Consider the following 27,108-nt stretch of genomic DNA (forward strand, 5'->3'; position numbering starts at 1 on the left):
TGTACGAGTAGTTGCTGTTTACAACTCTGACGTAGCCATAAAGTTCCATGATGCCCGTGTCCTGACTTGGTTTCCGTCTTTATCCCACAACTGAGCACGCCCGTACAATTTAATTAATGGGCATTCAACGATATAAACTTGCTGAGGCATTTTTAGTGCTCTGAAAAAGCAAGGGAAAGAATGAAAGAGATATGCTCTGTTTCATTAGCAGGCACTGGGACAAGATTGAAGTAATGTTGCCAGATGCAAGAAAAGTGGACAACACTAAACACGTTTCACAGTTGCCTCCACACCATGGCAACTATTCGAATTACAGAAAACACGTGCCCAAGGCAAAAACAACAGGTGCACAGACAAACAATAACATGAGAAAAAAACATGTATGGAAATAGAAAGCCACAACTGTAAAATCCTTAGCAACGACATTTGCCGTTGCCCTGGGCAACCGAAAGGAACAACAAACTGGATTGTTTCAGCAAAAGAAACTTTGGGGAAAAGTGAAAGAACCTTAGTTAAAACTGAAAGTGCAGCAAGTGAAGCGCAGAAAAGTCTTTAAACAATAAAAAAACAATATTTGTAATATGAGTCAGCGTACTAAATTCATAATAAACACATCCGGTAAATTAAAGAAAGTGGAAAAGGAAATAGAAAGTTATTACCTAGTGGGACACATATCAATAGGCGATTACACTATAAGTTCAGTTTTACAACACATCAAACTATAAAATTATTATTTTTCTCTATGTTCTTATGCTCTTTTACTTCCCATCCGGTCGTTCAGTTGAGTACTTTGCAGCTCGCATTCCAGGCACGGAATTGGATGAGCAAACAGCGACTATATTGGAGTTTCTAGAGCATGAGGAGCACACGGTTATCTCGGCCGTGCATAATAAATCCGATGACAAAATCAAATTTCAGCATCGCATACCCAACGAGGAAGTCTGTTTGCTTTTCTACAAGGTGCCGCAGGTGGGACAAGGCGGTGGTTTAGGTGGCTCAGGTGGTGCAGGCGGTGCAGCAGGCGAACCACTGTTGGGCATATTAACACTGGAGGGTGGCCTGGTTAAATCCATTTACAATTCCGTTTCACGTGTCTTTTCTCCCCATGCTACAGCTCGAGTAAGTTGCATGTGTATAGTTCGTATTCAGATTCAGATTCGTATATGTGTACTAAAGTGTGTGCATATATTGCTTGTAGTTCTCAGTAATTCCAGAACCGGCTTAAATTATTTTGCTGTTTGCTCTTCTGAAGATGCAGCTGCAGAATTTTAATCGCATTTGCACATAATTCAATTCTTTTTGCAATTTCATTTTGTCGATTATAGTTGCTTGCCAACGAACGTAATTTGTTTCTCAATATTTTTATATGCTTTCTTCTTCTACTTCATCATCTACTTACTTTTGAATTTGTGTTCACTCCCTTCCAGCGCAACGAATACAGTCCGGAACTGAGCGGTCTACTGGAGAATTTGCATGTCTCGTTGGGTTCCACATTGGGATTACCACAAAGTGGTAAGTGCTCCAATAAACAATTTTTATAAACACGTTGCACGAAATCTAATATTACTAGTTGATTTTTTTAAGAATGCTCAGGTTTCCCCACGAACCTTTTACCAAATCATTCACACACAATTGCCATTGCACATTGATTTATTCCACTAGACGACTTACACTGACTTTATTTCCAATTAGAATATTCGAACTTATTTCTAGTTGCAAAAAGTCGCTCTACAAAGCGAATCAAGATTACGAGTATTGAATTTCTTCACTATGTCGACAAGAGAAAGCATCACTTTGATATCGCACAAATGTGCTCTCTGTGATCTCAGGATCATGATGAAATTTTAAGTGCTGACAGCAAAATCGTGGCCCCGAAAGAGAGCGAAGTAATCACCTTCTTATAATTTCATCATGCTCAGGGTCACTAAAACAACAAAGCTAACTAAACTGCGCAGTGCGCAAACTAATTTTCGTGCTCGACCAGCTATATTTCGGAAAAATAGGACAGACCGAGCAAAAAAACAGAGAATTCAGAATTCAAAATAGAAAATATAATAAAAAATAGGACAAATATTTTTTAAAATAAATAGATTATTTTCATTTCGGCCTTTTCTCTTAAATCATAGGCCACCTTGGTTCCAATTTGCTTTAGGTGTTTGTCAGGGAATTGATGAAGATGTCAACAAGACTTGTGCCGACGAAATCCCAATCTTTAGAAGATAAAATATACATATATAGGAATAATTGTATTATATACACATTGACCTTATGGTTAAAATAGCATTTAACGTTCCTATTTCAAGACGGTTTCTTAATTTTGTTTTTACTAAATTAACTTGGCTGAACACCCTCTCTTCTTCTACATTGGACCAAGGCAATACTAATACGGTCAGAGCATAAGTGATTAGTTCCAAAGAAGAGTTATTGCCTGCCGAGTCTTGATATTCTTTAGCTTCGGTTTAAAACTTTTTCGTATTTTCAAAATTTTTCCATTTTATTGGGTGAATATTTGCATATTGAGAATCTATTTTCGCTTTAATGTCGTTTTCGATCTGAAGTTCTCCTAAAATTGGCAGAATAGAATCTTTTTTGGTTCGAAGAACACGATCTAAAAAAGGACAGATTTTCGGAAAGAGGATGTTTGAGATTTTTCCCGGCTGAAGGAGTTAAAAATAGGACAAATCTATCCGAAAAAGGCCAAATTGGCATCACTGTCCTCGACAATGCACACGATAATTATCGACTTATCGATAGATAAAGTGCAATATTTATATATGTTTGATATTCAATTCTTGGGGTCACACTGACATTAGCTATTACCGCCATTTAACGGAATTGTCAAAATAGAAAATTTCTTTTTATCACTGAAGTAAAAATAGTTGTTTTTTTCAATGTTAATGTAAAGCTTTTTTATTAGCATTACGTTTTTGCAATGCAATGAGAAATGCATTAAAATTCAGTTACTTGGCCCAACACTGACAATTGCAACGTAAAATGTAATCATGTCCTTATTAACACAGGCATTACGAGCATCAAGGACGAAATTAAATACTGGAAGCAAAAGCTGAGCCAAAAGTCAAGTTCGCGTCTGGATCGTGAGACAGCGCAGGTTTTTATTGGCGTGCTGGAGAAGATTGAGCAGAAAATCAGGTAAGGGATATACTTAAAATGATGAAGTTACAAGTTAATTACAAATTAATTAATGCACAATCACACACAGCACCATTGATAATGGCGGCAACTCAACGAATCGAATTGAGGAGTTCCTCGACCACGCCCACAACAATCTGGACGAGCTGTGGCGACTGCCCTACAATTATCCACAGCAAAGAATGGCTGATTTGCTGGACATTATGGGGAATCGATTGCTGGAGGCGTGTCTGGTGCAGTTGCTGTCCGAGGACATTTGGAGCCTCGGTTCGTATCATGTTAATAATCTGATGAGTCAATGCATGGACACGGTGGATGCCTGGATGCAATTGTGCGATTCATTGACGCGACTCTTTTGGCCCAACTATGTCAAGCATCCTTGGGTCGGGGACCCACATTTGCCACGACGTGGTCAACAATTTAAGGATCGTCTTGGCGAGATTCGCAACATAAAGCAGCTCTATAAGCAAATTGCCACGCTGCTCAATGATGCCGAGCTGCAGGAGATGTTTCAGGAGCAGGCTGCCTTTAGTGGTCAGTAGAGAGGCTACCACCATCCATAGTTGACTCTTATTAATCAGCTTTTTATTTAGATTTCAATATATTTGACACCTCTCCAACGGGTCAGGCCAAGTGGCACAAGGCGGTGCAGCATTTTGAGCAGGTTTTGCAACCAATTGATGAACGCATTGCCGCCGCCTTGAAGGCTCAACTTCATCATCATTTGAGCAATCCACGCCAGGTCATCTATATATTCTCCAAGTACGAGATGCTCATACAACGGCCTGTCGTTCTGGAACTGCTCACCATTGAAAGGGAACAGTTTTTGCAATCGTTGCATTTACTGCTGCAGGATCTGCGCAAGGCCATGACGGACACGAATATGGAGCCCGATACGGGTCACCTTTCGGTCATTTGCAACGAGTGTCGTTGGCTCAAGGTCGTTCAATATCAGATACAGGAGATTGAGAAGGTCAGCCATTTGATAAGCGGACGTGATGGCTTCGATAAGATCAACAAGGCGGTGCAGGAGATCAAGGAGGAGACTGAATCGCTGCTGCGCACCAATTTCGAAATCTGGGCGGGACAATGCTCAACGGCCGTCAAAAGCGGAGAGTTAAGGTGCGATTCTTGCTGGAAATGGAGGCAAAATTAAAATGTATTCATTGTTTTCATTGTTTTCAGGCTACGCGATGATCAGGCCGTTGTCAAGTTCGAGAAGGAAGGTCGTCAATTGATGCGCGTTACTTTTAATCCAAAGCTCGTCACCTTTTGCCAGGATGTGCGCGAGTTTGAGAATCTCGGCTACAATGTGCCCCTTGAGCTGCGTTCAGCTGCCACACATGCAGCCAAGTACATGTGTTATGCTCGCCGACTGCAACAGATTGCCACATTCCACAATACAATTGGGGATCGCATGATTCCCTGTCAAAGACCCATTATGCTTAAGAATGCTTTGGAGCTGCAGCGTCTGGTGCAGAGCGAGACAGTCGCCTGGCAGGACGAGGCTTCCGTGCAACGTTACGTCAACACGTTGCAGGAGGCAGTGTCCAAGCTATCCGCGGACAATACGCTCCTGGTGGGCTATCATGAGCAGGCCAAGCGTACGGTGAGTATATCGGGCACTAGAAATTTTGTATTGTTTTTTTACTTTCACTTATGATTAACAATTTTTTCGTTAGGTCTAATTTTATAAAAGCTATTTTATTGGCATTTTCTTTACTTTTAATTTTTAATTATGATTAAAAATTATTTCATTAGCTTGAGTTATTTCAAATTTCGTTACAGCCCCTTTTTTTAATGCTTCTGAAACTAAATTCCATCAGCTCTATGTTTTTCAATGCTAACTAAGATGTAAAAATAATCATTATAGGCACGACAAAAAATTTTTTTTAATATTCATAAAAATGCATTAGTTGGTTTTCATGATAAATGATAATGCAGTAAAGTAGAAGCATATGAATATGAGATATATTTTTGAATATAAGTAGATAATAATTGAAATTTATATCTCAATATATATTTTTTTAATTGTTCATATTTAACAAAAATGATTGGCGAAATAAAAAATATTTTTTTTAAGCTGAAGTATGATTGATTTACTATTATTGTCTTGATATGATATTTGATAAATCAAAAAAAAAAATGGAAAAACTTATGAAATTTTTAATAATTTGCTCATAAAAATTGAACCGAGACTCTAAACAAGGCCTTCTATGTATTGTCTAGTTCGAACTGGTACAATCTGAAAGGTCTACAGTCTTCATTTTAATTACTTCAAATTCCGCTTACAGGTCTTGAAACTCATGGGAACCGATCTGTTGACCCAAAACCAAGTGTGGAAGGATGAGCTGCGTCATTTGCGGGAGCTGGTTGCCACTTTGGAACGCCAAGGTTATTCCAATCTCGATGCCTTCAAGCTGCACTGGGATCATCAGCTCTACAAAGTGCTGGAGTATCAATATATACTCGGCCTTCTGGACATGAACAACAAACTGCCGGACATACACATCAAGCTGACTTTAAGGCAACGCGAACTCTGCTACAGTCCGCCGGAGGAGGAGATACGGGAAGTGTACTTTTCCCAGCTGCGACGTTTTATCGAGCGACCGTGCAACTTTCATGGTCTTTCCGAGCACAGTTCAGTGTTGTTTCAATCCATGGTTACATTGAATCGTCATCATTTTGGACCGTTGTATGCACGAGCAGCGGAATTGTTCGATAAGCTGGAGGATTTCAAGAGTATTTGGTTACCTTGGATTGCGCTGGGCTGTGTGGACGTCGAACAGCTATGTGGGATTCACCTGAATGAAGCCGCCGATTGGGATCGCAATTTCCGTGCCTGCAAACAGTTCAGTCAACAACTGGCGAAGCTGCAACAATCCGAGGAATCTATCGATTGCATTGTCATCAATGTGCTGCCATTGCGCACGGACATTGAGTATCTCAGCCGACGATATTGGGAGGCTTTGGCCAACAGTTTGCGCACCTCGATATTGAATGATATTGGCGCTGTTCAGGAATTCCTGCAGAATGCTTTGCAATTCCTCCAGAATGTGCCCATGGACGAGGGCAGCATCAGTCAATCCGGCATGAAGTATGAGAAGATAATGAGTGAATTGCCGCAGATTAGCGGCACCTTGGAGTTGGTCAGGGATAAGGATGCCTGCTTGGCGGGCTGGTGCAAGGAACGTGTCACAGCCTTGGCCGCCATCATGTTGCAGTGGGAGCAACTGCAGCCGTTGCTGGAGAATCACGCGGTCATATTGCAACGCCAGGTGGACATGATCAAGACGCAGGCACACACACAGCTTCAGAATTTGCGCAACGAGGCGGACAAGTTTCTGCTACGCTGGGAATCCACAATTGCCGAGCTGGAGGCTAATGAGAATGCCAGTCTCGAGCTGTTCAAGGAGCGACGTTCCCACTGGCAACAGTTGCTGGCGAAGAAGCAGCAGCTCCTGGATGAATGCATCAAATTCAACATGGAATTCCCCGAGGATGCACTTGCTCCATTTGCCGAGATCGATGCGCAGTTGGAGAAACAATCGCAGCAGTGGCAAGTCTACGATTCATTCCTTGGAGAACTGCAGCCAATTCTGCAGGAGGAGTGGGCAATCTATAGACGACGACCTTACGTGTTGAACGAGTTCATTGCCCAATGGGAAGGCTCTGTTCACGCCTCCATTGATCTGCCATCGAAGCGTATTCGCCAGCAAGTGGAACGCCTGCAGGCGGCATTGCCAATCCTCCAGCAACTCCAGTCGGATGCACTGAGTGAACGTCATTGGGCACGCTTCTTTCAGCTCCTGCATCGCAGTCAATCCAAGCCCTTGCATGCCATACAGCTGCAGGACATCTTGGAGGACATGGATGCGTTGCAAGCAGCCGCTCCAGAGATTGGCAACATTGTGCGGCAGGCGGCATCGGAGCAAATTGTGAGACAAGCTCTCGTGGAACTCGATCAATGGTCAGTTACTGCGCAGTTGAAACTGATTGAACGCACGGACTCAGCCGGACAGGCTGTGTTCCTGATCAAGGACTACCAGGAGGTGCTCAACAAGATTGGCGACAATCAATCGTTGCTGCAATCGGCCAAGAACTCAGCATCTTTTGACAGTTTCTCCGATCAAGCTGGACTTTGGGAGAGTCGTCTCAATACTCTCGATGTGCTACTCACTAGCTTGAGTCATTCCCAGAGACGGTGAGCTTATAAATATTCATATAGTTATATATTACTAATGTTAGCTGAATTGAGATGGCTCCGTTTGAGCTCCAGCTCTCAACGGAATATTTATTGTTCATTCAATCTATACACAAACATTTAAACCAGAGGTATTCTACAAATCTCTAACAGCGCCAAAGCGACCCAAAATCAATTGTTGGCGCTCCTGAAAACAAGCAAGCATTGCTTTCAAATGTCAAAAAAATTGTTGAGAGATTTCACAATTGAAGTAATTATTGAATTTAACTAAATTAATATTTAATTTGAATAAAAATGCATAAAATCGATGTTTTTTAATTTTGTAAATTATATAAAATATTTGTCAACTTAAAATGTTTTTGAAACTGGAAGAAACCCAATTTTTTAGACTTCGAAAATATGTTCGAAAAAACTAAATCTCTGACATTTGAGGAACACCGCCATTTCGAACGGTTGTTTTCAAAAGCAATTCTCTTCAAAAACTCTAGAGATTTCAGGAACACACCTGTATGCCTCCCTTGATTAACATTTTCTTATTATATTTTTTACTAATCAATTAAAATTTATTATTTTTTTACTTATAGTAAATTAATTTTGTATTTTCAACATTATTAAAATTTTCTCAGTTAAATAATAATTGTTGGTGTCGGCGTTATTTTTTCCATTTTCCCACTCTCTTAGCTGGGTCTACTTGGAGCCCGTCTTCGGAGCTGGCACTCTTCAACAGGAGTATGCTCTTTTTAAACGCATTGACAAAGACTTTCGGTTTGTCATGCGCGAGATTCAAATGGATTCTCGGGTAACATCACTGCTGAAAATTAACAACATAAACACCATAGTCAATGCACTGGAAACCCAATTGGCCCGTTGTCAGCAGAACCTAATGAGCTACATTACGGTAAAGAAAGTGATTATGATACAAGGAAATACATTGAAAAATCGGCTGTTCGATTTTCGCAAAAGCGATTTTTAACTATTTTCAGTTTTTTTTTGAGAGTCATTCGAGCTAACTTAATCGTTTTTAATTGAATAATTTAAAGTTTGATTCTGCCTCAAAATTAAAAAGTTTTTTTTTTCGCTCACTGTCCATTTTTTTTTATTTTTTGCATAATTTCCACTTAACACTTTTTCAAAACTTTCAACCCGGTATAACTTTGTCAACCGATTTTCTTGCGGAATGTAAATTTTATTATCATTTGACCTCTAATTCCGAATCAAAATTGGAAAATTCAATTTTATTTCACCACTGTCTTTTTTTCATACTTGCCCCTTGAAAATTGTTTTGGAAAAACTCGATATTTGTAGCTTGATGTATTATAGTCCGATTTTTCGTATTTATTTTTAACTCGATTTAAAGTTTGGATATACATCACTTTATATTTGCAGGACAAGCGAAATTCCTTTCCGCGCTTTTACTTTCTGGGTGATGATGATCTTTTGGAGCTGCTGGGTCAAGCGGCCAAGGATGCGGATATTATACAGCGTCACATACGCAAACTCTTTCCAGGCTGCCACAGTCTGGCAATTGAGCAGGCACCTAATGGAGGCCACTATAGAATTCTGGCCGTGCACAGCGCCGATGGCGATAAGCTCCAACTAAGTCAAGCTGTTGACATGACCGGTGACATTGAGGTGAGTGTGAATCCCGCTTTACCTGAAGGAGGTGACTGAATTTGTTGATAAAAACCGCTATCTTTAAAAAGGCAAACCAAATCACAATGATTTACTTCTTAATCTCTAAGAACTCCAATTCCGCTTTCCAAGTTATTAAAAGTTAGGGATTTAAAAGATTTAAAAATGGAAATGAAAAAAAAATTGATACATTTGAAACAAATTTTTGTGTATCTATATATCTATATTGATAATGATATTTTAGAGCCACTATTTTGTCCTATCAACATGCAGTCTTATACTTTAATCTTGGTATTTTTCTGATAAGATAACAAAAATGTTCTCTTAAATTGCACGTGTACATCTAAGAAATGTTCCAGTTTTGTTTGGGGGGAGTGTAGATATCCATTTCTTTATTATATACTAAATATAAGTCTTCTTACACAAGGTAAATGATTTAAGTGAGCTATGAGCATCCTCCGGTATACCCTTTCAATCTTATAAGTAATCGCATAATTTGCTTCCTCTTCGACAGCGTTGGCTCAACGAACTTGTGCTTGCCGTGAAGGAGGCGCTGCGCTCTCAGATCTACGAGTGCTACAACAACACAAACGGATCAAGTGATAACCTGAACGAGGAGCTACTAGGACGTTATGTTAGCCAAGTTATTGCCACATCGCGAGCTCTGCACTTTACAAAGCAGACGGAAAAAGCGATTGGCAGCATGTCGTTGGGAAAATTGCAGCAACAGCTTAAAGCGGAAATATCTCATCTGGCGGGGATAAAGCAGCGTACAAAAGGCGGCAGTTTGATATGCCTTAAGCTGAGTGCCTTGCTTCTGGATCTGGTACATTATGAGAGTGTTGTGGAGCTTTTGCAAAGCCATAATGTGATGCATGCCACAGACTGGCATTGGCTAAGTCAACTGCGATATTACCACGATGGTCGACAGGTTTTGGTTCGAATGGTTTATGCTGAATTTGAATACGCCTACGAATTTCTGGGGCATGCCAACAAGCTGGTCCACACACGGTTGACACACAAGTGTTATCTCATTCTCACACAGGCCATGCACATGGGTCTTGGGGGTAATCCCTTTGGTCCAGCGGGCACCGGGAAAACCGAGTGTGTCAAGGCATTGGGTGGCATGCTTGGACGTCTCGTGTTGGTTTTCAATTGTGATGAGGTGAGCGGAGGTGGAAATGGAAGCTTTCTCTGTTCAATTTGTCATTATGTCATCGGTATTCTGTTTGCAGAATGTGGACACCGAATCGATGAGTCTAATCCTTACCGGTTTGGCGCGTTGCGGCGCCTGGGGTTGCTTTGATGAGTTCAATAGGCTCCAGGAGGCTACTCTATCATCCATATCTATGCTCATACAGCCCATTCAAAGTGCCCTCAAGGACAAGGCGGACGCTGTGCAAATTGGCGAGCGAAAGGTGAGAAATTGCCCACTTGACCAATGATCTATTATACAGTGGATACTTGCAATCTAAAACTCTAGGATATTTCAACTGCTTAGTAATTTATTGAAAAAAAATTGTTCTATATATTACTGCACATTATTTTTTTACAGTAGAAGCTAAAATTTAAAATTAAAAAAATTTAATTTTGTTCAGAAATGAAACTTCAAGGGATGGCTAATTAACTCAGAGACTCTTTTTACTATTGCTTAAATAAAGAAAAGGAGGAATAACACATAATACTATAAATTTAACAAATAAAAAATTTCGTTTTTTGTTATTCTTAAAATTGCATTAGGCGATTACAAGAGAAAAGCGAACGATTAAAATAATCGTTAATATTAAAAAGCTCTAATTTTCCGTGCAAATTAATGGAGATTTATTAAAGAATACACAAGAAAATAAAATTATAAGTGATTTTAATTTGTATTTAAATATTTTTAGAAATAAATCCTATCACAAAGTTGAACTAACCGATAGATAGAAAGAAGTTTTACTATTAGCGAGAGTCTACTGTAAGCGTAATAATGCTTTAATGCTTGATAGGTGCAACTGAACCAGCATTGCGGCATATTTGTGACCCTGAATCCAGCTGGAGGTGAATATGGCGGCAGGCAAAAGCTGCCGGGCAACATTCAAGCTCTGTTTAGACCCATTGTTATGCAACAGCCGGAGCCGGGTGAGATTGCCCGTGTCATGCTGTTTGTGGAGGGATTTGCGGCTGCTGCAGATATTGCCGGACGCATCGTCGAGCTGTTTGATCTTTGTGGCAAAATGTTATCCGCCCAGCGACATTATGATTGGGGACTCCGCGAATTGAAGACGGTGCTGCTCGTTTGCGGCGAGGGACTTCGGTTGCAATTAGCGGCAGCATTGCCGCTAAATCAATCAATGCCCCCGGCAAATGTAGAGGATGAAATGCGAATTGTTGTCCAATGTCTGCGCTCATCAACAATGTCCAAGTTGGCACAACATGATGTCCAACGTTTTGAGATGTTGCTGTTAAATGTGTTTCCGGAAATTGGCACCTCGGTGGCGCCATCAACACCGCTGCAGCAAGCACTGTCTGCCGCCTTTAGGTCACTTGGACTGTGCTCCAATGACAAACAAATTGAGAAGGCATTGCAATTGCATGAGCAGCTCCAGAAGCGCATGGGCGTTGTCCTTGTTGGGCCACCCGGCTGCGGCAAGTCTACGATTCTATCTCTGCTTCGTCAGGCATTGACCGCAACATTGGGGACTCAACTGCGGGTCCACACCATCAGTCCCAAGTCGATGAGTCGCGTTCAGCTGCTCGGACGCTTAGACACGGATACCAGGCAATGGTTAGACGGCGTCTTGACCCACACAGCTGTTGTTGTCAATCAGGAACCAGGTCACGTCCATTCGTGGATTGTCTGTGATGGCAGCATTGATCCCGAGTGGATAGAGGCATTAAACTCGGTGCTGGATGACAATAAGTAAGTAAATTGTGAATGCTATCTATCTGTACAGTTAAACTACTTTAAAACAAACATTTCTACAGTTTTCGATATCCCAATCCATTTTTTTTAAAGTCGCGAAATAAATTTTGATGCACCAATTTTTGACGTATCGATCCTTGAGTAGCATTTGAAATTGTCCGTAGCAAGCTTTTTTGAAAGTAAAAGTTATTTCTGTAATCGGATAAATTTTATACCAACCAATTTAAATCGAAATCTTTACATTTATCATAATGGTCATTAAATTATACTTTCCAATAAAAGAATACTAAAGTTTCTTAAACAAATCTCGATATCCGTAATGCCTATGGTAATATATATTTTTCTCAGTTCATACAAAATCGAATCTCATGATTTCCCAATAAAAAAGTATATTAATTAAATTTTAGCAACAGCTTTTGCTATTATATTTTGCTCATACTTGCGCATAAATTCGTAATAATTATTTACGGCTTGCCTTATATGTATGTATATATATCATTCATTATATATATTTATGTATATCGTATGGGTGTACAATTATCATTATATCATATCGTATCTTAAAGTTGCAAGTATTGTATTGTTCGGAATGGGCAATTAGCTTTTCCCATCCCCCTATCACTTAGCTACCGAACAGAAAATAGTTTACAGACATACATATAAAAAACAAACATAGAAATGCGGATACGTTATTGATGACATTAAATGAGGGGAAGCCCACTAAAATATAACGTAACGTAACCTTAACGTAATACACAACGTAACGGCATTTTAAAAATGACGTTCAAGAGTCTCTTACATATCAATAGGAGGGTGTGTGTATGCATATGTTTTAATTTGTATGTGTGTGCGTGTAGGAGTGTTTTGCGTTTATTTGAACTAGTTCTTTCAAAAATTTAAACAATTAAGTAAACTCAGGATTGCTTCCAACTAATACAAATGCATTATTTTATGCTCAACAAGGACGTAACAAATGTTAAACTAATTTTGTTCAATTACTATATCAGTTCCAATGACAATAACTATATCTATGCGAGGGTATTGGAGTTGGATTGGTTTAATACAATTAATTCAGTTATTGTGTGCTTGAAGCACAGACAATTCTATTTCAAAGTGCTTTGTAGCAAATTAAACATTAATGTTTGCTTCTTTCATTTCACTTGTTCACACATAGATAACTCCGATCTATAAAGGAAAATTACTAAAATGCTTAAAGCACGGGAAATTCTATATCGGAATGAAATGAACCTCGCATAAATTGAGCTATTTAAATGTTAATTTGCTTTCGATGCATTGAACTAGTTCACACACACTTAACTCCGACCTGTGAGTACTCTTTCTCTCGATCTCCGTCTCTTTCTCTATAAAAACAAATTAACATAAAACTGAACCTCCGAAATGCGTATGTGGTGTGAGTGGCTAGTTGAGAGCTTACAAACTAAAGGCGAGTTGTGTCGAAATCTCTCACTGTTGTTGCGCATGCGGTTGCAACTGTTGTGGCGGCGGCGGCTGTGGCGGCTGTTGTTGTTGCTGATGTGTTGCTGGTGGTGGTGGTGGCAGGGCGACTGAAGGCGGCGGTGGCAATGGCGCCGGTCGCATGTGTTGCATGTGAGCCTGTGGCGCCATGTGCTGGAACATGTTGCAGTGTTGCTGCTGCTGTTGTTGCAGATGATGTTGCTGCTGCTGTTGCTGCTGTTGTTGCTGGTGTGCATTGAAATGATGCTGTTGCTGCTGCTGTTGTTGCTGCTGCTGCGCGGGATTCACATCCGACGGCGTTTGCAGTATAATCTCAGGCTCCAGATTTAATGCCATATCGGGATCATCCGATTGCACGCCACTGCCACGCAATGAGGCAAGTGCCGCCGCCTGGGCGGCAGCCACAGCGGAGGCCGAGCTTGTGGCAGCTGCAGCGGCTGCTGCACTTAGGCTGCTCACATCCTGGCCGTACTCCTGCTTGATGCCATTCGGCGGGGCATAGAGTGTGGCACCCAGGTTCTGATGCAAGATCGGATGGCAGAGTTGTGGCATCAACGTGACGCCGGCAATGGGCAGGGCGGGATGTGCAAAACTGGGCGGTGGATACAATTGTTGCAGCTTATTCAGTTGCTGTAAATGCGTGGGCGTGGCATGCGCCGTGGGCGTATGCATTGCTGCATTTCCCGCCGCTGCTGCCGCCGTCAGTTGCGTCAACGTCGCGCTGTTGAGACTCGACGTTGCTGTTGGCACATGCGACATGTTGCGGCGCCGTTGATGCTGATGATGATGCGCTGCCGCCGCCGCCGCTGCAGCTGCCGCCAACTGTTGTTGCTGCTGCTGTTGCTGTTGTTGAAGGTGTGTCGCTGGTTGTTGTTGTTGCTGCTGCTGCTGCTGTTGTTGTTGCAATGATTGCTGCTGCTGCTGCTGCTGTTGTTGTTGTTGCTGTGTCTGCGGCGTCGATATAATCACCTCAGGCTCAACAGGCACTGGCGGTATGATGGCCGCAAATTCCGGCGGCAATTGCGTGGGATCCGTCACCAGTAATCCCTTTTTTCGCTCCTTCCGAATCTTATCACGTAACTTTTCCAATTGTCGAAACGCTTCATTCGCCCGACGCGCTTTTTTTCTATCCCGATCACGTTCCTGCTCCAAGCGCCGATATTCCGGATTCATGCGTTTAATACGCTTACGTTCACGATCCCGTTCCCTTTGTATCATCTTCTGACGCATTTCCTCCTCGGGCGTCAACTAAGAGTTCAATGTGAAGAGAGAGAAAATGGGGAAAACTTATTAAAGCACAACGTAGCTGGTTTAATCAATTGCTTGTAATTGTTCATCAATTGTAAACTGTATGGAGTATTGTAGAAAAAGAAACTAAGGTCAAAGGTCAGTCTTAGAAGTGTTATAAAACAAATGAAAACTAAGTGAGTCCCCAGAAACCCAAGCCCAGGTCAAACTATCAACTACTTAAAACTAAGGTATGTGTGGGTGTGTGGAATGAGTGTAGGTGTATGTAGATGAGTGTGTGTGTGTGAGTTTTTTTTAAATATATTTTAGAAATATTGGAAAAATGCTACGTTAGCACGTCGTGCCTTCTTGCGAAATCTATCGCGCTCGCGCTCCATTCGCCGATATTCGGGATTCAGGCGCTTGATTCGCTTTCGCTCTCGATCTCGCTCGCGCATGATGAACTTGTGGCGCGCCTCCTCCTCGGGTGTCATCAGCTGCAAGATAGAGATTGGGAAGCGTTTTGTTTTTGTTGGTATACAAAGGGAGTGAAAGAGACAGAGTCAGAGAGAGCTCTTGTTTGGGCAAGTTCAAAAGAACAGAAGATAAATGAGGAGCACTATTTAAATAATCTACTTTTCAGAGGAATATCATCGACATTGAGCATGTATATGTCTGAGGCTGTCCCAGGGTCAACAAACATAAGATTTTCTTTATCGTTTTAGGCGCTCTTTTAGTAACATTAACAGACGCTGTTAGCATTAACAATTCTTTTGTGGTTTCCTAGCCAATAGACATATACATGTCAATAGCAAAGTATTTTAAAAATCAAAATAAGTTTTCTAAGTATAGTAAGAGTGTATTTTTGTTTTTTTTTTTTGTGTCTTCTTCTTGCATCATTTCTTTCCATTTGCATAGACTCCTCACACTGCCCTCTGGTTGGCGCATACAGTTCGGCAACAATGTCAACTTTATATTCGAAACGGACGATGTGCGTCACGCCTCCCCGGCTACCATATCACGGATGGGAATTGTCAACATGAGGTGAGTATTCAGTCAAGAAATCTTATCACCTAACTCTCAATAAAGATCCTACAACTCCTTTATAGCTACGACTATTATCCATTGCAAGAAATACTAAAGCACGAGCTGACTAAAGAACCTTATGGAGATTTACTACAAAACTATATCGATGGAAATTTTAAGATTGCAGTCGATTGGCTAGAAACCGAACGCTTATTGGAGTAAGTAATGATTTCAAAAAGAGTTTTTGAAATATAGCCAATCAAAGAGTAATGATTAGGTTCAAAGTTAGCAAAATATTATAATAATTATTTCAAGAAATATTTTAGCTTATATTCAAACTAATTACATTTAGATGTATGTTATTAATTTATCATGAAAAGTTACAGTTTAGCAACAGTCTTTGAAAGCTAACACGATATTAATTAAGATGCAATCAATTGAATTAATATTCATACACCTTCGAAATACGATTTAACATAGGATGATAATACGAAGTAAGGGAGTTTTTATCAATTATAATTTACAGCAAAATCATATGAATTAAATGAACTCCTGTTGATTGAAACTATTACTAACAAAATTTTTACAATTGCTATTCATTACATTCTTACTGAATGATTGATCACTCTCTCAATATCTTCCCTCTTTTTGACAGTCAAATGCCTGGCATTAGTCAAGTCAGTTTGTTGCGCTCTCTGTTGCTGCAGTTGCACAATAGTCAATCAATTGAGGAGTATGGAGCTGCCACACTACGATCACTCCTCGGCTACATTCCTAGCGAGCGACAGCGAGAATTCGCCCAGTTGGTGTTGCAACGTGCGAATGTCTATGTGGCACAACCAAATCACGCCGAGCTGAGTTACTTTGAGCCACAACGCAACGCACTAAAACAGTATGCGGTGGGCGTGACAGAGCCACCTGAGCGGGACAGTCAACTAGTAGTTACAGCTTACGTTAAATCATATTTGAATATAATTGGATCTCTGCTAGAGCCGCCAGCTGAAAGAGCTTCTCCCTTTATGCTCGTCGGCCCAAGTGGAGCGGGTAAAACTTTGCTTTTGCAACAGGCAATGTTGGAACATTCAGGTTATCAGTTGGCCAGCATCAATTGCTCCACACAGCTGACGGCTGCTTATGTGCTCCACACCTTAAGGACGCACTGCGTCACAGTGAGCGGAGTGCGAGGACGTGAATACCGACCAAAGCAATCGCGTTTGGTGCTCTTTATGAAAAATCTGGATCTGTGTCAATTGGATGCCTGGGGTGCCTGTGAGATTGTCGAGCTGCTGTTGCAACTTGTGCAACGTGGAGGCTTCTATGCGGACAATCTGGAATGGATAACCGTCAGTGGATTGCAAATCTGTGCGTCCATTAGCGGTAATTTGCTGAAAATTGCTCCACGTTACTTGGCCATCAATCAATATGTGCGCGTCGGGCGACCAACAGCCTCCGATATGATGGCCATCGTTCAGTGTCGCCTCGAGCCGCTGCTCAACGGACATTTCAGGACAACTGGCAGTAACATCAATTTGCAACATGTTAGCGAATGTCTAATAGAGTGCTTTGAAAAGGTAACTCTACAAAATGTGGTCTCTTTCTCTCTCTCTGTCTTTGTTAACTCGCTTTTCTCTGTTGCAGTTGCAGACAACTTTTACAACCTCTGGAGTTCAGCATCATGTTCATTATCAGTTTAGCCCCAAAAGCATTATGAAATTACTGGAGTCGCTTATCTTTTATCCCCCTTCTAACTTTAATGAGGTAATTTGCTAAACTTCATTTAATCCAATTGTCAGTTGACTTTTCTTTGACTTCTTTTGCAGGCTTTGAATTGCGAGCTTTTGGGGATGTTTAAGGATCGTTTGGCTTGCGAGGAGCATGTGCAGCAATTTGAATCAATTCTCAAGCAGACCATGCGTAAATATTTTGGCAAGGAGGTGAGGTTTTTAATAAATGCCTATCCATAGTTGCTAATTGTATTTAATTGTATAGAAAGTCTACTTTGTTCCAAAGTCCCCGAAGTCGAAGGGACAATTGCATGGATTGGCACATGATGAGTGGCTGGAGGAGGTGCAAAGGCAGATCACAATATGCAGTAAGTGGGAATTAGATGATATATGATGATAATTACTCCAAGTACTTTACAAATTATAACAAGCTCTTTCTAGTTGAATATCTGTCTATTATCCAAAAGGTTAAACTTTTTAAAATCAAATTTCCTTAGCTAAGCAAAATCAATATAATAATTGATGTATACCTATCTAAGACAAATTTAAATTAAATGTATTATTGAATTTAGGAAGACCTGTCTGTAATCGTGGTTCTTCATAGAAAATGTTCTACCCCAAGATAATCTGTCCATTTTTCTATAGGAATTTCATCTTTTTTTTTTTTGGTCACGCGCATCGAAGTTGAAGTTGTACATTGTTTTATAAAATGACTTTTAGCTGATTTAAGATGCGAATAACAAATGATGAGAATTAGAAAATAAAGGCACAAGAAGAAGAGCACAATGTAGGTATGTGTGTGTGTGTATGTGTGAATATGCTTAAATGATTTGGGATAACTACACTGGGCCTTGGCGTCTGTTTGCGAAATCGATCCCTCTCTCGTTCCATTTGTCGATACTCGGGATTCATGCGTTTGATGCGTTTTCTCTCCCGATCCCGTTCCCGCATGATAAACTTTTGGCGTGCTTCCTCTTCGGGGGTCATCCACTGAAAGTACAGAAAGAACGGGTAGAAAAAAAAGCAGAAAATATTGCGGCTAGATATAAAACATTTGAAGCAGAAAAATTGTGCAAAAAATTGATTGAAGTATAATTTGTAATCATCAGTTTCTTAGAGGATGTATGCAAGATACCATTGGAGTCAACTTCAATGACGATGCGCGTAGATACTTGTTAATCTCCGAAATAGTTTTTAATTACGAATGTACGTGAAATATTGAAGAAAGTGCAGTTCTTAACATGCAAATGTTAGTGAAAGATCGCTGGAGAGTTAAGAAACTGTCTGAAACACTATGTAATGGATAAAATAATTTTCATGAGTATAGTTCTGAATACATTAGCTATGATTATCGACAGTTCTTTGTGTGGATTCTCTTTCTGAAGATTTTATGTTTAAGACATATGAAAAGAGTCGAATCGTTTTAATATAGAATGTAGCTTTCTCTCAAATTCATTTACTTTTTTCTTATAAACTAAACTTATTTAATAGAAACATATTATAACATTCCTCATTGTTTGTCAATAAAAACTTGAGGGTTTTGTTTTAGTATGATACAAATTGAAATGGGTCGAATCACTATGATATGTTAGACGAAGAATGAAGGACAAGATATTTTCGGCTATATATAAAATAAAGTACGTAAAGTGGACATTTCTTGATAATTCTTTAGACTATTTGATAGTTTTAACTTTTTCGGGAATTGAAATCGTTTCAAATTGTCTATACTCCTTCAGATGCCGAAAGCTATAGCATTATAGCGCCCATTACAGAGGAACTGTTGCAGCAGACGGCGAAAGTAGTTCGAATATTGTCCCGCAACGATGCACACTTGTTGATCCTGGCAGAGGCTGGAGATCGACACATGGATGCGATTTATGCAGCTGCCACATTACAACAGGCCAAGGTGCTGAGTCTGCAAGGTAACTCCAACTACGGATTGACCGATTTCTATAACGAACTAAAGCTGGCGATGCAGACAGCCGCGTTGGAGCAACAGATGAGTTACCTCCTCATCGAACACTGTTGGCTCAGCTATGTGCCAGATATATTGAAACCCATTGAGGCCTTGCTCGAGGGCAGCGAGATCTTGGAACTATTTGGTGATGATCTCGAATCAGTGGCAAGCACCTTAAAACAGGCGGCACAGTTGGAAGGATACCAGGAGTCGCTGGGCGCCTACTTTATGAAACGTAAGTTTGAGAGGATAATAGATCAACTTGGAACAGATCCAAATTTAGACAAAATAGTTGGTTGTTGGTTTGATTCCCGAAAACTGTTTGTTTTTATCAATATATATAAGAATCTTTGTCCTGACTCACTCACTGACTGAGCCTCGTACATGGCAAACCATTATTATAAATACTATAAAACATACAACTTTCTTTCTCTTTTCCCTTTTATAGGTGCACGAGAGCACCTGCATCTGATTCTGGTGCTCGATCCGAGCAGTCCACAGTTATCGGAGTATTTCAACAGCTGTCCAGCTTTACATCGCCAAATGGACATGCTCTATTTGCGTCCCGAATCGCGGGAAACACACGCCATGCTGCCGAAGCAGTACATTGAGAAGCTGAATGAGGCGGGCGCAGGAAAGGGGCGTGGCAAGGTGCCCGTCTGTAGTCACTTTGCCGATGTGGAGGAGGAGCTGCCAAGGGAGCAGCCTTCACATCGATATTATCAACTGATCAGCAGCTATTATCACATGTATAGCAATGCGGCAGCAGAGATTGATCAGCGACTGGGAAAGCTGCAGTTGGGAGTGGATAAATTAGCAGCTGCCCATGGTCTGGTGGACACACTCAAGTCCAATGCCTCGGCACAGGAGCAGGCTCTCGGAGAGAAGCGACAGCTGGCGAATGATGCTCTGGAAATGATCTCGCAAACGATGCACAATGCAAATGAACAGAAGTCAAGCATGTTGGAATTGAAGCAACAGACGCAGCTGAGCAGTGAGCAACTGAAGCAACGTCAGCGGGAGATTCAACAGGAGTTGGCTGAGGTGAAACCCATTCTAGCCGAAGCCAGCACAGCAGTGGGCCAAATTAAATCCGAAGCTCTCTCCGAGATACGTTCATTGCGTGCTCCACCGGAGGCGGTGAGAGACATCCTCGAAGGCGTGCTGCGACTCATGGGCATCAGGGACACCTCGTGGAACAGCATGAAGACCTTTCTGGCCAAACGTGGCGTAAAGGAGGATATACGTTCTCTAGACCCCGCTCATATTAGCCCGGAGAACTGTCAGGCCGTTGAGCGTCTGCTCGCTGCGAAGGGAGATTCCTATGAATCCAAGAATGCCAAACGTGCCTCGGCAGCGGCGGCTCCTTTGGCAGCCTGGGTGCAAGCCAGCGTCCGTTATGCCCGTGTCATCCAGAGCATTAAGCCCTTGGAACGAGAACAAAACGAATTGCAGCATAATCTCAATGCGGCTGAGAATGAGATGGAGCAACTGGCCAGCGGCTTGGATGATGTGGACAAGCGGGTCAAGCAGCTGTCGACCAAGTTGCAGACGTACACTCAAGAGGCAGCTGTGCTGGAGCTGAAGCTCCAAGAGGCGGGAGCCACACTCCAGGCAGCTGAACTTCTTGTGGGCAAACTAAGTGCGGAGTATGCCACTTGGAGCGAGCAGCTCGCGGAGTTGAAGAAAGCACACAAAACGCTTGATGGGAAAATGTTACTTCTGGCTATGGCCATCACTTACTATGCGGGTTGGGGCGTGGAGCAGCGAGGGTGAGTAATAAGAATAACACAAATCGACAGATTAATCTTTACTCTAAAAGATTTATAATGGAAGCATATCTAGATTAATATCTGGATATGGGTTTTCACAGATATGGAATAAATCTTAACACAATCCTTCCTGAAATGCTCATATTCTTACCATGCCAAAATCTGACTTAATTTAATACTTTTTTCAAAAATATTTTAACTGTAAAATTGAACAATTTAAAACCAAGTTATGATCAACAGACAAGCATAAATGGCATATCATCATCATAATATCTCTCTGATATCTTCCACAAATTAAAATAAAAACATCTTTGAAAAAGTATTTAAGTTGGTCAAAATTATAGTGTTGCATTTTTTAAAAATGTTTTTCTTTTTATAAAAAAAAATCCTTTGTCACCAGGCAACTTTTTTCTTTAGCATATGAGCGAGTCTCTTTAGATTTGCAAACTTAATTGTTAGTAAATGTGAATATTTTGAAAATGAGGCTCACAATAAAATTTAATAAACATGCTCTGGAATAATTTAATTTTCTAAAAAAATTAGAATTTCCATCTTACGAAAGTTGGCTTATCTTAAGAAATCTCTCTTTTTTCTCCTCAGCGCTTCACTTAAGCGCCTCAGCCTGGAGTTTCGCCTGCCAGGATCGCACTTCGAACTGCGTCAAACTCTCGTTACGGAGCAGCAGCAGATTATCTGGGAAAGCCAGGGACTGGCACGTGATGCACAGATCATTGAGAGCGCTGCGTTGCTCAGAGAGATGCTATCGCTGCCTTATGGCAGCTGCCCAGTGCCCTTGCTCCTCGATCCAACACAGACGGCCGGACAATGGCTATCGGCGCATTTACGTGCCACAGGACGAGCGAGTGAGTTGACCACACAAGGAAATGAACGACTTTGCTATCAATTGGAGTTGGCTGTGCGATTTGGCAAAACGCTGCTCATCATGGACTGTGAGCAACTGCGTCCGCCGTTGCTGGAGCTGCTGCAGGGACACATCTATGTAAGGTTTAACAAACGTCAATTGGCGGTGGGGAGTAAACTCGTGGATCTACATGAAGATTTTCAACTTGTGTTGATCAGTAAGTCGCATCGATTACAAGAGTTGCCGCCGGAGCAGTGTGGTCACGTGAATCTCTTAAGATTCACAGTGACTGCCACGGGATTGGCGGATCAATTGCTGTCCAAGGCGATTGTCTTGAAGAATCCCACGTTGGAGCAACAACGCATTGAGCTGCTCCAGCGTGAAGGCGAGCTGCTCAAGCAGCGTCAAGTGTTGCAAGATAAATTGTTGGAGCAATTGTCCAAAGCTGAGGGAGATATACTACGCAATGAGCAGCTCCTGGCCAGCCTCAATGAGGTGAAACAAAGCAGCGCACAGATTGATGCCGCCTTGGAGCAAAGTGGTCAAGTCAAGCAGACGTTGCTCTCACAGTTTGGAGCACTCCGGGAACTCTGCGTCAAGGCGGCAGATTTTTATGCTGGCCTCACAAAAGGTTATGAACTCTCCGCCTTGGTTTATATCGAACTCTTTTTGGGCGCGTTGCGTGGTCAGGAGTTGCCTCAATTATATGAGCGTCTTGTGAGAAGTGTTTACTTGCAACTGGCGCGTGCCACAACGAGAGAGGATCAATTGGCATTGGCTCTCTGGGTGTGTCGACAGGCTTATGGCTCAGCACTTGGCATCAAGGAATGGGAATTGTTTGTCAGCAATTTCATGGGCAGTGCCGATGGAGGCAACAATCAATTGGCAGCTTTCCCGGATTGCATGAGCCGTGATTCGCAATTGAAGCTCTCACAGTTGTTGCAACAGCTGCCGGAATTGAGAACGCAACTTCAACTAGACAAGGATTATGTGTGGCGAGGATTCATCGAGCAGCAAACGGACGATGTGCTGCGTAAGTAAATTAATATTAATTTTTGTACATTTTAGTCAGGGATCACGGTTAAACAGTTATGAGTTTAAAAAAGGCAAGCCCGAAAAATGTAAGCTGTAGAAGGCTACATTTTTATTTCCAATTAAAGGATTATTTTTATTTCTCGATCTGAATTGAAAAAATTACAAAATAATAACAAAGCATTAGGGGGTGTTCCAGAATTGTAAACTAACCGGTTTTAAAATTCCTAAGTCCGAGAATAATAGTTTAATTTTAATCTTTATATAAAAATTCTTGAATAACTCTTATTTTAAATTCATTTTGATTTGAAAATCATACAATAATATACTGTATTAAATTTTAAGTATTGAAATTATGAATTATTTTTACATAAACAATTTTATGGAGCCATTATTTTTTCATTTAAATCAAGTAAAATTTATTTTAAATTTTAAATTGTAATATTTTGTAGTCTTTTTTTTAAAAAATTATAATTGTTACGATCCCTGATTTAAATCAACTTCAAATTCTCAACTTACAGCTGCCATTTCATCACCGTTTCATCGAGTGCTTGTGGCCCAAATCTTTCGGCCCGATTTGCTGTTGTCGCAGCTGCGTTTGGCCAGCAGCCAATTGTTGGGACTCTCGCCTGAAGCTGCCACACAGCCGAGCGTGCAACAATTGCTGGAGCAAAGCAGCTGCGATCGACCCATCTTGATGATAAGTCAACCAGAATTGGATCCGGCCACAGAGCTGCGTGGCGTGGCCTTAAAGAGATCCCAGAAATACCAGGAGTTGGCCATTGGGCGTGGCAGCGAGCAACGCGCCCTAATGGCCTTGCAACAAGCTGCGGCAGAGGGACAATGGCTGTGCATCAAGAATATGCACTTGGTGCCAGAATGCTTGCCACAAATGGAAAGGCAATTGGGGGAAATTAAAAAATCTCCCGACTTTCGCTTGTGGCTGCTGTGTGAATCCACCAAAGGATTCAGTGAGTCGACAGTTTACAAGTGTCTCAAGGTGCGCTACGAGCAACCACGTGGTCTCAAGCAGCAGGTGCAACGCATGCTGCAGAACTATGCCGCCAGCCTCGATCCGGAGTTGGCCAAAAGGCAATCAGCCAAGTGCTTGAAGATGCGTTTGGTAATTTTCCTGCTGCAGGGGGTGCTGCAGCAGAGGCGCCAATATATTCCTCAGGGCTGGTCCAAGTACTATGAATTTGGTGAGGCCGATCTCAAAGCGGCCTTGGGCGTATTAACTTGGCTGGATGCACAGCTCGCAAGTGGACGCTGCGACTGGACATTAATGCAGAGACTCTGCGAGGCTTTGGCCTATGGCGGCAGAATTAATAATGACAGGGATGTGGAGATTCTGAGATGTTATCTGTCGCAGTTTTGTACTGCAGATGTGCTGAGCAACCGCTGGTTGCCTCTGGGATTGGCCAGCAACATGCCGACGAGCGGACAGTTACAGGACTACTATGCGGCGCTGGAGAAGCTGCCGGATGTGGATGAACCACGTATGTATGGACTGGCAAGTCAGGCGCAAAAGCAGCGGCAAATGGAGCAAGCACGTTTGGTGATCAAACAACTGCGCGGAGTAAGCTATGGAGCGGGAGTAGCTGGCGGGGAAGTGTCTACTACAAACTCTAGACAACGCCTGGAACAACAAATTAAACCATTGTTGAGCTTGTGGCGCAAATTGGCTAATAACTGCAGCATAACGCAGACAGCCCAGGAAGTGCTGGAAGTGAAGGGCACGGATTCATCCTCGCCCTGGCAACTCTTTGTGCTCGCCGAGCTGCAACTGGGCGCGCTTTTATACAGAGCAGTGCATCAATTACTTTCGCAATTACACGGCTGGCTCAAGGAGTCGACGGCGTCAGCAAATCCTCCACTGGATGTGGAGGCCAAGGCGCTGCAAGCTCTCGCCGAGCAGCAGGTGAGTGGAAAGTCAGGGTTGCCCGAATCTCTAGCTAATTTTATTAAAAAAGGTAGCTAAAAATAGCTAAAAATTCCAAAATTCATTTTTTTTTTTATAAGTCATAATTTAAAAATGCAGATTACAGGATAAAAATTTAAATGATAGAAACACTGCTCTGTGCATATCAACAGGAAGATCGACATTAGCTTTTGGTATTATTAGAAATTATTAATTTATAAAAAAAACTATTTTAAAATTAAATATTGTGATATGGGGAATTGTAGTATTCATATATTTACAAAAAAAAAAAGAATATCTAATTAAGTAGTTTTTTCCTATCTGAACAAAACTATTTCTATTCAAATATTCCAATATTGCACTTGTACTGTTTTAAGAGAAGAATATTTATATATTTCGAATATTTTTTCCAAGTACATGCATATATTGAATTTATCTGCAAATCTAGAAAAATTCTTCAATTCATTATTTTCAAAATTGCGGAGTTTTAAGATGTCAATTCATTATTAAAAATATGTAGCTAGATTTGCAGTTACAAAATTCAAGTCTAGCTAGTAGCTATTTAATAGCTAAAAAGGCAACACTGATGGGTTATCAATCTCTGTTACACCCTCCCTCTCTCTCTCTCTACCACTAACTGTCTTACAGGTGCCCAGTGCCTGGCAGAAACTCTGGCCAGGATCGAGCAGCAACAATGCTGTGGATTATCTCCGGGGCTTGATGGTGCGTGCGCAGGCGGCTGAGCAGCGTTACAAGGAGCAAGTGCAGCTAAGATTTGGGCAAGAAATCAATCTGACACATGTCTACAATTGCGAGAATCTCTTGGCCTGTCTCAAGTTGCAGCAGGCGCAGCAATTTGGCGTCTCCACGCAGCGACTGCAACTACAGAGCCTCCAGGGGAGAGGGAGCGACGAGGGGAACAATTGCATAGTGTTGAAGCTGGCGCCGCTCAAGGTAAATATCGCATTTGTATCTACAACCACAAATATCGACTCCAAACAACGCGTATGTTATTGTCCCTTCTTCTTCCGTCCCTTCGTCTGTCTCGCTGTCCGTCTCTTCTGTCTGTCTGTCTGTCTGTCACTCAGCGTTGTCTCTTTTGTCTTTTATTTCTTTTTTTCTCTGCTTCATTTTTCTCGTTCTGCGCTTACCTTGCCCATCTTGGCCATAAAATGCGTCTCCAGCTTGTCTTCTTTATGTTTAACACTTGTATTTAATTTATAACTTTTATTTACAACATTTAGTTTTGCTTTTTTGTTACTCGGGAATTGATTTCGCTGCAGTTTTTTTCGCTTTTTTCTTCACGCCGCTTCTTTTTGTTTATTTGATTGACATTCCGGCGCTCTGTTAACTAGTGCCAGGGCTGCAGCACATTGCTATGCGCACTGTTAATTGGCACAAGTATTTTTTAGTGCCCATGTCACAAAATCACTGTTATTAAGCATATAACTTCACGAATTTTTGGTTATTTACTTTAATTTTTTAATTAAGGTGCTTTACTTATAAATATTTCATATAATTGTTTTAACAATTATGATCAATTGTTGCACAGTTCCACACAAGTATTTTATGTTTTAACAGTGTGGAGCAGCTGTGCTTGTCAAGTCTGTTAAGGTTCGTCAAGTCTGTAAATTGTTTGTGACAAGCTGCTTCTGTCAGTTGACGCACACTCTAGGCTTGGTGCATGCACAGGCTAAGCAACGGTTGCTGTCTAAATAAAATGCGATGTTTTTTAGTTAACTTAATAATTGAAATTCAAATATAAATTGTTATTTATTGTGCAGCTTGATGGTGACACGCAGACAACAAATGCAAGTGATTCGACGTCATTTTACATCACTTACAAAATCAACGATGATCGTCAGAGCAGTGCAAAAATCGACAAATATAAGAAAATCGATCAGTTCGTTAATCACAGTCAACACTCGGATGAAAGAATCACTTTACCACTGTACTCGCGTGCCAGCCGGGACAAGCTCCTCTGTCACCTGGAAGTCCAATCATTTGGAGCCACCGCGGAACAAGTTCTTTTGGCGGGAACTGCGCTTATTGTCAGTGACTTTTAAAATCTACTCAAATTCATCCCAGAAAATCGATTCAATGACGAAAATGAAACAGCAAATTCCAGACCAAAGGTACAGAAACACAAAAAATGCCAAAAACGACATTTTACTGCTGACAATTTTGAAATAAATAACAAATAATTTTTAAATTTAAGCC

General features: G+C 41.4%; 2 protein-coding genes across 5 annotated transcripts; one reads left to right on the top strand and one right to left on the bottom strand.

Moving 5' to 3' along the window:
- On the top strand, positions 1-26,989 carry LOC117780647 (cytoplasmic dynein 2 heavy chain 1). The gene is made up of 25 exons (XM_034617261.1): positions 1-618; positions 782-1,119; positions 1,428-1,512; positions 3,021-3,150; positions 3,221-3,684; positions 3,744-4,272; positions 4,336-4,759; positions 5,445-7,354; positions 8,036-8,252; positions 8,741-8,986; positions 9,501-10,151; positions 10,222-10,404; positions 10,975-11,888; positions 15,513-15,638; positions 15,704-15,838; positions 16,276-17,191; positions 17,259-17,378; positions 17,441-17,554; positions 17,610-17,712; positions 19,081-19,536; positions 19,750-21,073; positions 21,674-22,968; positions 23,489-24,888; positions 25,537-25,842; positions 26,673-26,989. Exons 1-25 carry the CDS (start codon positions 582-584, stop codon positions 26,952-26,954), a joined length of 12,705 nt encoding a protein of 4,234 aa, XP_034473152.1. The 5' UTR covers positions 1-581; the 3' UTR covers positions 26,955-26,989.
- Positions 12,288-26,363, bottom strand: LOC117780648 (putative uncharacterized protein DDB_G0271606). Of its 4 annotated transcripts, none has more exons than XM_034617263.1 (4): positions 26,040-26,363; positions 18,188-18,331; positions 14,945-15,091; positions 12,288-14,615 (listed from the first exon to the last, which is right to left on the bottom strand). In XM_034617263.1, exons 1-4 carry the CDS (start codon positions 26,055-26,057, stop codon positions 13,356-13,358), a joined length of 1,569 nt encoding a protein of 522 aa, XP_034473154.1. In that variant the 5' UTR covers positions 26,058-26,363; the 3' UTR covers positions 12,288-13,355. The 4 variants fall into 4 exon arrangements, with proteins under 4 accessions (XP_034473154.1, XP_034473155.1, XP_034473153.1 ...); XM_034617264.1 differs by having other exon boundaries at positions 14,960-15,091; positions 18,188-18,334; XM_034617262.1 differs by having other exon boundaries at positions 18,188-18,334.
- Positions 26,990-27,108: the final 119 nt, after the last annotated feature.

The sequence above is a fragment of the Drosophila innubila genome (assembly GCF_004354385.1).
Source record: "Drosophila innubila isolate TH190305 chromosome 2L unlocalized genomic scaffold, UK_Dinn_1.0 4_B_2L, whole genome shotgun sequence".
In the NCBI taxonomy this organism is placed as follows: domain Eukaryota; kingdom Metazoa; phylum Arthropoda; class Insecta; order Diptera; family Drosophilidae; genus Drosophila; species Drosophila innubila.